This window comes from Macrobrachium nipponense, chromosome 31 (assembly GCF_015104395.2).
Source record: "Macrobrachium nipponense isolate FS-2020 chromosome 31, ASM1510439v2, whole genome shotgun sequence".
Taxonomy (NCBI): Eukaryota; Metazoa; Arthropoda; class Malacostraca; order Decapoda; family Palaemonidae; genus Macrobrachium; species Macrobrachium nipponense.
In genome coordinates this window covers 19,869,460-19,883,531 of record NC_061093.1, presented here as the reverse complement: position 1 = coordinate 19,883,531, position 14,072 = coordinate 19,869,460, and the positions used below count along the sequence as shown (strand labels likewise).

The 14,072-nt window shown below is 37.5% G+C and overlaps 1 protein-coding gene across 5 annotated transcripts in view; it reads left to right on the top strand.

Annotated features, from left to right (window-relative positions):
- LOC135206674 (netrin receptor UNC5B-b-like) overlaps nucleotides 1-14,072 on the top strand; it is a 429,533-nt gene that overhangs the window by 250,239 nt on the left and 165,222 nt on the right. For all 5 annotated transcript variants that reach the window (XM_064238058.1, XM_064238057.1, XM_064238059.1 and 2 more), the window contains one exon: nucleotides 64-295. In XM_064238058.1, the coding sequence (XP_064094128.1) occupies nucleotides 85-295 (211 nt within the window). In that variant the 5' untranslated portion in view covers nucleotides 64-84. The remainder of the gene's footprint in view (nucleotides 1-63; nucleotides 296-14,072) is intronic.

Here is a 14,072-nt window from a genome sequence, read left to right as displayed (position 1 = left end):
TATTAATCATTCAGATGTGAGGCGAGTTACTACTACTACTACTACTAATATTATTCGTTTCAGATGTGAGGCGAGGCGGCCAGGATGTTGAGATGGGTGGGGAGGGGACCATGTCGTCTGTTTTTAGCGGTTGGGTCCATCCGCCTCGTAACTCCGCCTCCTCCTCCTCCTCCACCTCCACCTCCTTCCATCACTCCCACGACGCCGCCTCACCTACTGTCCTTGTCCCTACTGGCGGTGCTGCTCCTGCTAGCAGGAGGCGTGCTGGCAGAACCCCTCCCCCAACCAGCTCCAGGTGAGTCTTGCCTTAAACGTCCCACTCGTGTGTGTGTGTGTGAGTCATTGGAGAGAGAGAGAGAGAGAGAGAGAGAGAGAGAGAGGAGAGAGAAGAGAGAGAAGAGAGAGAACTGGGGGAGACAGGAAGAGAAAGAGAAATGGAGGAGGCACAAACAGTCAATAAGAGAGAGAGGAGAGAGAGAGAGAGAGAGGAGAGAGAGAGAGAGAGAGAGAGAGAGAGAGAGGAGAGACACGGACAAAGAGACAGAAAGAGATAGAGAGATGGAGGAGACAGAAAGAGAAAGAGTGAGAGAGAGAACTGGGGGAGACAGAGAAAAAGAAAGAGAAAGGAGGAGACACAAACAGTCAATAAGGGAGAGAGAGAGAGAGAGAGAGAGATCGGAGAGGAGAGAGAGAGAGAGAGAGGAGGACAGAGGACAAAGAGGACAGAGAGAGAAAGAGTGAGAGAGAGAACTGGGTAGACAGAGAGAGAAAGAGAAATAGAGGAGACACAGACAGACAGAGAGAGAGAGAGAGAGAGGACAGAGAGAGAGAGACAGAGAGAGAGAGTGGAACTTGTTGATAGTAAAGTTTAGTCAAGGGAGAGAAAAAAACGGTTAGTTGTTGCGTGATATACCTGTATTTGTGACCATCTGGGATCCCTACTACATTGTTTTTGTTGGTAATTGAAGAAATATTGTGATGGGTTGTGAGCCTAGTAGGTTGTTTGCATCTCTCTTTCTGGGAAGAGATAAAAATAAATTCATTTTAAGCATTTTCAGGATGGTTTTAATGGTTCATTGAACAGACAGCATATGAAAGTTGGGTGCCTGCTACCCACGCACGGCAGCTTTTATAGGAGAGGAGAAGAGAAGAGAGACGATGGAGAGGAGGAGGAGAGAGAGAGGAGAGAGAGAGAGAGATTAAGAAATGCAATAGGTCTATGTATTATATGATAAATTGAATGTATATGATATATAAAGTTATAATAAGATATAATATATATATATATATATATACTATATTATTATATGATGAAGTAATCGTAGTATATGATATTTGTAATTTTATGCCAGTTTTTCCACTATATGATATATTACATCCATGTTTAAATCAGAGAGCGAATTGAGAGAGGAGAGAGAGACTGATGAGAGAGAGAGGAGAGAGAGAGATGTATAATTTTACATGATTCGTATATACCAGTCCTTACAGGACTGCTTTTATCCTTCTATTATCCTACCGTATACTATATTCTGTTTATACGAATCCTGAGATTCATTTTTGGTTTTTATTCATATTCTCGTCACTGTGTTGCTTTTAAAAGATGCTTATTTATGTGCAAGCTATTTACTTTTGTGGGCTGAATTAATGTCACTGATGAATCTCAAAAAGTGATTTCGAAACTTATTTTGTATTGCTGCTTTCTGTCTCTCCGTTTATTGTGTCATATATAGCTGCTTTCTTTTTACTAACTGTTTTGCTTTAACTAGATGATTTGCTTTTACAAGCTCTTTTACTAGCCTTCTGCTTATAATAGCTGTGTAACGCCAGTTAACTCACAAATACAATGGTGATTTTGCTATTACTAGCTGTTTTGTATTTATTGGCTGTCTTGCTTTTAATGGCTGTTTTGCTTTTACTAGACATTTTGTTTTATTTGCTGTTTTGTTTTGACTTGCTTTTGTACATTTACTAACTTTTTTGCTTTTAATAGCTACTGTTTTTACTGCCTGTTTTGGTTTTGCTAGTTGTTTTTACTAGCTAATTAGCTTTTACCAGTAGTTTTGTTTTTATTTTATCTGTTTTGCTTCTAACGGCTGTTTTGCTTTTACTGAAGGGAACAGAGGGAGATTTCTTATCATTGTTATTGTCTTGTTTGTATGCGTAACCCTGCCACATTTTTCATATTTATGACCGTATTTGCATGAGTGTAATGTATTGCAGAACTTTTATATGGCCACAGACTTTACTTATATAACTAGTACTTCATAATAGCTTCTCTCTTTTTCTTAGTGATTCTTTAAAAAAAAATCACATTTCAGATATATTTTTTATGTTAGGTTTTCATTTGTATAAAGAAATGAAACATTCATGGTCCTATTGTATTACTGAAACATTTTACAAAACATTCTGTTCTTGATTTATGATCTTTTATGATTAAGCATTTAAGTATTCAAGAAAAGAATATTTTGTAAAAAACTCGTTTTATAATATGAACACAGACAAAGATATTTACACAAGTGAGAGCCTAAAACGAAAAAACAATATATATATATAAAAAGAACAATCACATTTCAGATATATATTTTAGTTTTCTGAAAAGAAAACTATGGTGCCGTTTGTCTCTATACTTCTGCAATTTTTCTCCGCGCTCAGATCTTAAAATCTACCGAGTCTAGAGGGCTGCAGATTGGTATGTTGATCATCCACCCTCCAGTCATCAAACATACCAAATTGCAGACCTCTAGCCTCTGTAGATTCTATTTGATTCAAGGTTAAAGTTAGCCATAATCGTGCGTCTGGCAACGATATAAGCCGGGCCCCCATCGGGCCGTGTTTAATGGATCTGTTTTCTGTGGCCTTGATTAGACGATGTACAGAAAATTCGTCGCATGTTTTTACGTGCTGAATGTTTGGGTCTCACTTGTATGAATAACATTTATTTTCATGATCTAATTGTAAATAACTGAAGTATGTCGCAAAACCTTCTGTTCTTGGTTTCATGATCTTACGTGAATAAGTTGTACTCTCACGGCTCCTTCTTTTTAATTTTGATGATTTTGTAAACGTGTGAGCACATTGCACGACGCAATATCGGTCCATCTCAAGACCCTCGTTGAAGAAACCGAGACAGAAGGAACAGAAAAGCGGACTCTACCTTAACATGGCAAGATACCCCTTCGTGCAAAAAGGACTTTCTTCGGACGATCTTTTTATAAACCTGCTCTGGACTCTGCTTCTGCTTCTGCTTCTGCTGATTAACTCTGTCTGTTGAGACAAGACTTGAATAATTCGCCCAGCGGCTTCGCTAATGAATAACCAATAATTACGACCGAGCATGCCTCAGACAAGCGAGATTCATTTATTTATGAAGCGGATCATTAAATGCCCTCATAATCTTTTCTCTCTCTCTCTCTCTCTCTCTCTCTCTCTCTCTCTCTCTCTCTCTCCTAATATGCCTTTCTTCATATAAAGGAAAAAGAAGAAAAAAAAAATGAAGTCAGGAATGAGGTAAATTCTGTCGCTGGGTGCGATTTTCTCTCTCTCTCTCTCTCTCTCGTTCTTCAACTCTCGTTTCTCATCTCTCTCTCTCTCTCTCTCCTCTCTCTCTCTAAGAATAGAAGTGCTCGTTTTGAATTCCTTCTGGCTGGACGTTAATTAAAGCAAGCGTGTGTTCATGTGTGACTGACTGTGTCGTTCGACTGATTGTGAATAAATAATTATTGCGGATAGATTTAGTTTGTCGTTCATGTTTTGTTGAATGGATTTGAGATACACACTCTCTCTCTCTCTCTCTCTCTCTCTCTCTCTCTCTCTCTCTCTCCAGTCAGTTTCATCCCTTATACATAGTGATATTGTATGGTTTTGTTACTCTTTAATTTAGCAACATACATGCAATTTGGTTTTAATTGCCATTTGATAAGGGCACTCATTTTACCAACCATATCTTTCCTCTATTCATGATACTTTTCGCTATAAAATTTTACCCGATAGGACAAGAGTATCTTCCCTGGGTATGGGGTGTTAAGAAAGAGAGGGGGTATGACTAAGGAATTGGTATGAGACAAGTTCTATTCGTGACGAACGCCCTTCCTCTTGTGTGTTTTGGAATGCATTATATATATAAATTATGTCCTGTAAAAAGGTATACAGCATTTTGCCTGTGGATAGTAATTCCCATATTATCTCCCATCACCATCATGGTTAAAAAAAAAAAAAAAAAAAAAAAAGCCAGTGTGAAAGAGGGTCACCATTATTTAGATAGAACAAAAAATTCGTCTTTAATATTTTAGGACCTTCTTTTAAAAAAAAAATAAGATGGGGGGGAAAAATGAGAATTTTGCGAGATTATGGCTGGATGAAAATTTACGAGTATTGGACGCCCAAGATCCAGTGTTCAATAGACGTAAATGGCATGTTTATATTTCACTAAGAAAATTCTTTTAAGATTTTACTCTCTCTCTCTCTCTCTCTCTCTCTCCAAAAAAACACGATTTTGCCTTATTCCATTCTGCATTCTCTCTTTTTCTTTGATTTATCTCTTTCTCATGTTGTCCTGTATCCGAATTCTTGAACTTCTGCAAAGTTTGATGCACGCGATGGTTGCCGAAGTCGATGTTGGTGAGATAGGTCGGTAGTTTGGTTGGTTCGACAGTTGTTTGTTTTGAATGTTTGTTGATGAGGACGATTTATATTCATTGCCAGTATTAGTGGTCCGTTGGTTTGTGTAAGTGTTTGTTCTTTGATATGTTGTCATGGTGTGGGTTGGGGTTTATTAACATTTGGATTTGTACTTGGGGATATCAAATGGAAACTACTGCCATTGGTTTTGTTAATGTTTTTTTTATTATTGGCAAAGCAGCAGTACTGCTGGTTTCAATAACACCACTGCTGCTTTGAATAGTAGCAATACACCTGGTGTAGTAGTAGCTCTATTGTTGCTTTTAATAGTAGCACTGGTGCTGATTTAGTAGTAGCAGTAGTTTTTTTTGTGTGTGTACGGTGTTTTTACGTTGCATGGAACCAATGGTTATTCAGCAACGGCACCAACGGCTTTACGTGACTTCCGAACCACGTCGAGAGTGAACTTCTATCACCAGAAATACAAATCTCTCACTCCTCAATGGAATGCCCGAGAATCGAACTCGGCGCCACTAGTAGTAGTAGGGCTGCTTATGATAGTAACATTAATGCTGCTTTTAAAAGTAGCAATATTTTATTTTTAATAGCTTTAATGCTGATTTCTAATAGTGGCACTACTACTGCTTTTAATAGCGTTACTGCTGCTTCTAATAGTGGCACTACTACTACTTTTAATAGCGTTACTGCTGCTTCTAATAATAGCTTTACTGCTGCTTCTAATATTGGCAATACACTGCTTTTAATAGCCTTACTGCTGCTTCTAATAGTGGCACTACTACTACTTTTAATAGCGTTACTGCTGCTTCTAATAATAGCCTACTGCTGCTTCTAATAGTGGCACTACTATTAATTTTAATAGCTTTACTGCTGCTTCTAATAGTGACACTACTACTGCTCTTAATAGCTTTACTGCTGCGTCTAATAGTGGCACTACAACTGCTTTCGATAGAAGTACTACTGCTGCTTCGTATAGTAGTACTACTGCTTTTAAAGTGTAACGACTGCTGCTTTAAAGAGAAACACTACCGCTGATTTTACTGATAATTTTTTTCCGCCTTTTAGTGTCAACGTTGTATTAGCAGTAGCAGCAGTAGTTAATTTTCTATCATGAGATCCGTAAAACTCCAGGCCGGTAGTTTTATAGCAGGAACTCGCCTTTAAAACACGGAATCTTATCTGAATCTTCGGATCATCCGTTATAAAATTCAAAGGGGACCACCTCTCTCTCTCTCTCTCTCTCTCTCTCTCTCTCTCTCTCTCTCTCTCTCTCTCTCTCTCTCTCGTGGGGTTAGGCCTATCTATTTTTCAAGTAGGTAGCAAACCTATAAATCTGTTACCTAGAGCAATAATGTCCCCTTATTTTGCCTAGGCTGTAGGTTGGTTGCCTCTCGAAAGGTGTCTGCCTTTCGTTCCTCTCTTACTCTCGAGCCTGTTTCTGTTGTAGGAGGGCTTTGGAGACGCCTTCGAGATGCTTTTTTGATTTCCTACCTTAGAGAAATAGAAGACGTGTATTGGGCATATTTCTGTTTAGACAGTCGTGCTTTTCATTAATGATTTTCGTGTCAATAACCTCCGTATTCGCCTTTTGTAAGAACCTACTTTGTACGTCATACGCGAAACGCCAAAAATTGCTCAAAAATATTGACCGTTTAGGACTTGAGGAACCACCCTTGGCCTACTCTGTGCAGCCCCAAAGTTTTCCCGCACTGCCTAAATACCCCTGTGACAAACGACAATAAATTACAATCATTCACGAACCTTGGAAGGAGAATCTATTGATTAGGTTCATTGGATCGACTCGCCTACAAAGACACATTAACCCACCTTTCCCTCCCCCTCCCAATACTCCTCCTACCCTCCTGGGCCCCATACCCTACGTCTATGCCACGGCATAGGCAAGGAAGTGGCGGGGTGGGATGTCTGATGGCGGTTGGGTTTACTCTGCCCTTTGGACAAAGATGTTGAGGGTAAAATAGAGTTTGCCCTTCCTGTGCTCCTAGTCAATTGATCTTTCCTTATATGACGTCCCCCCTTTTCCGGGGGTGGGGGGGACGGTCGACAGTGAGTAAGAGCCCGACCACGGAATTCGGGAATTTGAGGTATTTGATCTATTATCATTGAGAGAGAGAGAGAGAGAGAGAGAGAGAGAGAGAAGCGCATAAGACTGCTCAAGAGTTGACATTCAGGTTTAATCGTCATATGCTTACGATTTAATCTTAAAAAAAATAATATTGTCATTGATCCATTTCCAAGTCAGTAATTTCTTCCGCGCTTTCACTATCCCAGATAACTTTGACAATCGAGTTGTGGAATATTTTACACAATTCATCCCGGTATATATATATATATATATATATAGATATATATATATATATATATATATATATATATATATATATATATATATATTATAAACACTTTTTACCCTTTCCTCCTTTTACTTTCAAAACTTTATCTAGGTGCTCTCTCTCATCTGACTGGACGCCAAGAAAATTATTGACTTGGAAGTAAATAAATGAGTATATTATTTTTTTAAAGATTAAATCGTAAGCATATGACGGTTAAACCTGAAAGTCAACTCTTGAGCAGTCTTATGCGCTTATATTTCTCTCTCTCTCTCTCTCTCTCTCTCTCTCTCTCTCTCTCTCTCTCTCTCTCTCTCTCTCTCTCTGTATACATACATACATATATATATATAAATAGAGAGAGCAAGAGCAAGGTGCAAAAGTATTTAGCCTAATATTGTTAGTTTATTTTTATGTAGCCACTAATGAGATATAGGTCGTTGGTCGAGTTTTCATTTCAGCCCCTAACAAGGTCAGTCTGTCTCATGGCAGTGGCTGTCTGTCTGTCTGTCTGTATGTCTGGCGATGAATAATAAATGAATGCTTGCTCCAGCAGGCAATGGCTCTCCGTAACGCCTGAATAAGTGAGAGATTTTCCTGAAATAGAAAAGGTTTATGTATGCGTCTGTCACCATTTGCCCGGCGCCACCGCGCTGGAAAAGAGCAATAAAGGAATCATTGCACATATTCCCCTGTTCAATTTTTAAAGCGCCCATGATGGGCGGTAGTTGCCCGTTTCAGGAACAGAAAATTTTGACTTTGCATTTTTAGTTTTTTTCTTTTAAGTGGCGAGCGAGGTCAGTTTTTTTTCAATTAAATGAAAAACGTATATGTGGACATTACTTGAGAGAGAGAGAGAGAGAGAGAGAGAGAGAGAGAGAGAGATTTGTTCGCATTATTGTAATGATGTTACACTGAATCAGCGCCTCAGTGGCGTGATGGGTATTCTCGGGCATTCCACTGAGGGGTTAAAGATGTGTATTTCTGGTGATACAAGTTCAATCTCGACGTGGTTTGGAAGTCACGTAAAGCCGTTGGTCCCGTTGCTGAATAACCAACCACTGGTTCCATGCAACGTAAAAACACCATACAAACAAACAAGTTACACTGAATTAGTTAAATAAGCTTAAATTTAGCTGTGCAAGCTTAATCAAACGTAGAGAAAAACTCTCGTAACACCTAGTCCCATAGCTTTCTAGACACACACATATTATCTGATAAAGATTACCCAAGTAAACTGAGTCCTGTCTGTCTTGTATAAATGGTTTCCAATGACATGAGACGCACAGGATTAACCCATGGCCACTTCCAGCACCTTCTTCTTAATCTTTTCTCCTTAAAAAAGAATAATAAAAAGAAGAAAAAAATGAAGCGTGAGGCTGTCTGAGTTCTCTTCAGGAATAAAGGTATGCTAAATGGCTTTCTGAGATTTTATAGGCCTAGGCTGTCTGGCGAAGGACAAGTATAACTGTCTTCCCCCTTCTTAAGAGCAGGTCCAGCCAGTCTTCGATGAGTAGGCCTAGCTCTCTCCCCAAGCATCCTTCAGTATGATTAGGGATGCTTATTGAGCCTCTCTCTCTCTCTCTCTCTCTCTCTCTCTCTCTCTCTCTCTCTCTCTCTCTCTCTCTCTCTCAGTGCTAAGACATTCTTTTCAAGAGTCGTTGTTTGGACTCGCATAGAAATCCTGATCTTTATCCATCCTTTACTTCATGTTATCCATCCCTTGAGTCTCTTTAGTATTGTTCATAGTGTTAGTGCTGTTGTTGGACGCTCCTTCTCGTTTGCATTTATGAATCAAATTAATTTTTGAATAATTTCTGTGGCTATAACTGACGTTTGTCGTGGGTGCTACCTCATCAGTCCAATGTGCTGTATTATTTTTCTAAGTGTAATTAATAATTTTTAACTGTAGTTAACTTATGCGTAACTATACAATTTTAAGGCTAAAAAAATCTAAAACTTTTATTTGGATATGCTAAGAAGCGCTTTCTTTAGTCTTACTTTGCGTGTGACGTCATACATGGCCGGGAAGACTTGGCTGACTCGCAGCACATCATCACTAAGGACCATCTCTCATTAACTGGCATAGGGCTAATATTTCGATGTGACATTGGTTGGCAACTTAGCATCAACAGAGCTGTTTATAAATATCATTATGAAGGAAAAGAATCAAGTAAGATAATTGTAAAAAAAATGTTTAAAGAACGCACAATTCGTTATAGTACCATCTTTTAAAAGTTATATTCTTAACATTTTGCATACAACGTGCAGCGGAAATCATAATTTTAATTGATCCAAGGGCTTGTAGTTTACTTTTACAGATCCATGTTTACAAATAATAACTATTACTAATGCTGTGAACTTTTCTGGTATATTGGTAACATATTTTATTGTGTAACATATTAATACGAGAAGTAGTACAGTGGAAAAGGAGCAAGTGAAAAATTGCTCACATACGTTAACCATAATAATCATCGTGATTTGTGGCACCACTGTATATGGTATAGTTTCCGGAAAGCACTTTTGTAGGCTGTTGCTTGAAAGATTTTGGAAAAGTTGCAGTATTAAGATGTAGAGAAATAGTTTGTGTTTGGTATTTTCCGAGTGTATAGCGCCATTCACATGTTGAGTATTAGACGTACTTGATCCAAATGATTACCAGTTGGCCTTGTTCAATCTTGACTTGTATGATTTCTGTTGTGGACACGTATTTAACGAGTTTCGTTTGTTACTTCTTGACTGAAATTTTACAATTGCCAGGTCAGATTGGGCTTACAAAGACTCCTCTGTCACTCTTTCACGGGATCCTTACGTTTTGTCCGATAACCCGAAACAGCAATTCTGGTTTCTTTGGCTCCATGGCCGCCAATACCAACACACAGACGGACCCTCTGTCAGGCGCGTTAGAGAGGCCTCTCAGGAAAATGGAACGGCATTGAAATGCCGGGGGATTCGATCGCGATAACATCCCGCCCCTGAAAAGGCCCTTCGTTGTTGTGCCTTGTGAGGGAGCGGCCGCTTTATCAAATGATTCGGGCACGGGATCAGCCGGCGGGCCGGAGGCCTAGGCTGTCTTTATCTTTCAGCGAGATTTTTATAGAGTCGAATTGCCTAATCACGCTGTATTTAAGGAGTTAAACCCCTTACCATACATGACTCGGCCCTTTATGTCGGGGATTAGAGACCATAGAGAGAGAGAGAGAGAGAGAGAGAGAGAGAGAGAGAGAGAGAGAGACTCGGTCCTTTGTTGATTTTAATCCACCTCTGTTATTTTATTTATTTATTTTTGGTTAGTTTATTGTCGTTTATTCCTTTATATTTAATTTTGTCGTTCATTTAGTTTTTGAATGAGTCACGATTTAATCATATATTTTATTCCAACATTGTAGTAATTAGCTATAATTGTTACTCGTACATTGTAATGATTAGCTATTAATATTATTCATACATTGTAATAATAGTCTTTGCTATACGTACATTATAATAATTAGCAATAATTGTCATTCGTAAACGGTAATAATTGCCTTAAGTTGTTTTTGTACAATATAATAATTAGCTATACTTGTTATTAGTACATTATAATAATTGGCTATAATTGTTATTCGTGCATTGTAATAATTAGTTGTAATTGTTATTTGTACATTGTAATAATTAGCTGTACTTGTTATTTTTACAGTGTAATAATTAGCTATAATTGTTATCTTGTAGCGTTGTAACAATTAGATCTTAATTGTTTAGTACATTGTAAATTATTTATTTTGCTAGAATTGTTATTCGCAACATTATAATAAGTTTACTGCTTATTATTCATTTCACCCATTGCCATAAATTAGCTTGTAGTTTGTTATTTCCTACATTGTAATAAACTTTGCCGTAAGCTTTTTATTTTGTTGTAGAATAATTAGCTTATAAATTTGCTATTGGTACATTATAATAATTCACTGTAATTGTTATTCATACATTGTAGTAATTAGTTGCAGTTGTTATTCTTACAATGTAATAATTAGCCGTAATTGTTATTCGTACATTGTAAAAATTAGCTATAATTGCTATTTGTACTTATTTAATAATTGACTGTTTATTCAGACAAGTGTAAATATTAGCTGTAGTTTGTTTTACTTCGTTGACATTGGTAACTAACCTGGCTGTTTTTTTGTACCCTCTTTCAAAAAAGATTATATATGTATATAATTTCAAAGCCACTTTTATATTTAGGATTTTAGGCTCTGCGGTCTTTCATCTCTTTTATGCGTTTAGTTCTTTATTGACGACCTGTTGTTTATTTATTGTATTTTTGTTTTGTTTGCTTTTGTAAAACTGTGTGGTCTGGCAGCCATTGAATTAATTTTTTTTTTTTACTGCTACCAGAACATTGATATGTGGTAACTGTGAGGCACACTTTGATGGAATAACTTTTTTGTTTTTTTTTTTCTTTTTTTGTTTTATAGTCGTTTCGACGACGTTTTTTTGTTTTTTGTCGGTTCGAACGTTTTTTTTTTTTTTTTTGGGGGGTTTTTTTTTTTTTTTTTTTTTTTTTTTTTTTTTTTTTTTTTTTAAAGGGGGGGAGGGGGCAAGTACTAGTATGTCATCTGATGGTTATTACAACTTATTTTACCATTTTGATTAAAAATCGTTAATATTCATCTTTAGAAATGACGATTATTTCAGGGGAACGTTTTATTTTATTTTTATTCGAAGTAACTTTTTTGTGTGTTCATTAGATAAAATGGATGCTGTTGAAAACCGCCAAATATTGCAAGTCCTTGCGAATTTGCCCTAAGTCAACCCTTTAAGAAATTAAGATTAAAGTTAGTTAATTCAGTGATAGACGATGCATATGAATGATATAAATGAATGACGTAGGATAAATAATAAAGAAATAATTAGATCCAAATAAGATCGTTTTCCATGAATCTCTCTCCTAGGTTCAGATTTCGAAGTAAGTGGTCGTCTCTTTTGTCCTCTTGTCAAATGAGATTTATATGGCAACATCAATTTGTCTTGCTGTTTTCCCGATTACAAACAACAACAACAACGGATTCCCTCTTATTGAAGATTTATTTACCGTAATTTGTAAGTTTGTGTCAGTAAGCGCAGTAAAAGCGTGCGCTCTCATAAAAATGGATGATAAAGGCCGCTCTTGTATTGAGTGGCCAGATCGGCTTTGTCCCCTTCAGAAAAGGCAGGAAGTAGTGTGTTACACTAAGAGTCTTATGAAAGTGAAATACGGCGAAATAAAGCTTATTTTTAAGTCTCTGGGTGGCCGTAATACATATAAATCATCCTGTGGGACAAATCGTTTAATTAATAAATAAAAAACGTTGAATGAACACACGATATTATAGTATTTTAGGAATGGCCTGTATTGGCGCAACGGTCGTAAAATTTGTATGGGGGCATGAGACGTCTTTTGTGTTGCAAATCGGATTTGAAGACTCTCTCCTCCTCGTCTATCTCCCCTCGTTCTCTCGTCTCATCTCTCTCGCTCTATCAAGATGTATGATTTTTATCATGAATTTTGAGCAGCCAAAAATTTAGTTTTAACCCCCCCCCCAACCCCCCCCCCCCTCTCTTTCTTTCTCCTCTCTACTCTTCTCTCTCTATCTCGTCTCGCCTCTCGACCGCGCGTCCTATAAATTTAACGTGACAGATTAGGGGGAGAGAGAGAGTAGAGAGGGTGCCCTAGTAAACTTCCTCCTCGATCAGGATGAAGAAGGAAGAACAAGAAGAAGAAGAAGAAGAAGTGTTCTAAGTCATTAAAGATTCACGCTGAGTCTAACTTTGAAAATCCTGTTTGTCTAGACTTGAAAACAAACTTAAGGACTTGAAACAAGTGGAGAATCCGATTGGAGTTCAAAGAGATTCCGCCAATTTCTTTCCTCCGAAGGATGTTTAATTAAATGAAAAAAAAAGGTTAACTTTTTCCTCATGTTTTTAACATTTAATGAACGTTTTCGCGATTTTACAAAAGAACATAATTTTTAGAACAAACAAAGTTGTTTTTCGAAGGTAATATTCATTACACTTACGGTCTTTTATGATTTTCAATAATTTCTCGCTTATGAGAGTGTATTGCCATTTTCGTACTAACTGGTAATGGGTTATTATCCGAAGGAATTTGGATATTAATCATCATTATGCCATAATGCAAGTCGTCTGTTTGAGCGGTGTTCAAATATAATTATATAAAGATTAATGTTAAGAGTCTCTGTACCGTCTTCGACACTTAGGAGCAGTACAGTACCATTAATAACGCCGTGAATGCTATGTAAAATTACAAGACAAACAATAATTGTGCATTCATATGTCTTGATTATTTAATTTTAGGCTGTTTCTTCAGAAATGCACGAAAAAGGTTCTCTGAGTAATGGCGTGGCCTAAGCGATAAGATCTTGTTTAAGGACATATAAAAGCAATTATTGAATAGTACATATATCGGCCGTGATATTGTTAGAAAAAAAGAAAAAAATATATTTATGACAGAGATATCAATGCTGGTACATCGCCTCTGGCCTGCTTACCTGTTTTTCATTGTCAACTCTGCGTGTGGGAATTCTTAGTCTTACGTCAGGGGAAATTCAGATTCTGCTTGCAAGTAAAAGCTCACATCCGCCAGGAAAATTTGCTTCTGCTCTTCAGCTTCTTTGATATTCCTCATGGAGTGTTTTGGAGGTCTGTAAACTTCCGTGGTTCTCCCATCTGCCTTCAAATTGGCAGTTTAGGTAAGTCTGTCCTGTCTCCGAACTCTGAAACTTTATTTCATTGTATTTTTAGTCTTGAATTCACCCTAAAATAATCAATTGATATGTCAGTTTATCTAAGCATTTAGCCGCAAAACATCGAACGCAGTCGATACAGGCCGTACTTACTATCTATCTTCGTCAAGGATGGTAGAACACATTGGTGTCTTGACACATCTCGTCTCCGATAGTTCCCTTTGTTTTGTCCAGTGATACTATAGTAAGACTTGAGTATCTTCTCCCATTGTGGCAGCGTTTGACTTGACAGGTGTCAGATTGCACCTTAATAATTAGCTTAGTCCCTTAGCTTATATGACTCGGTTGAACTACATCTGTTCTGCTCGTGGAG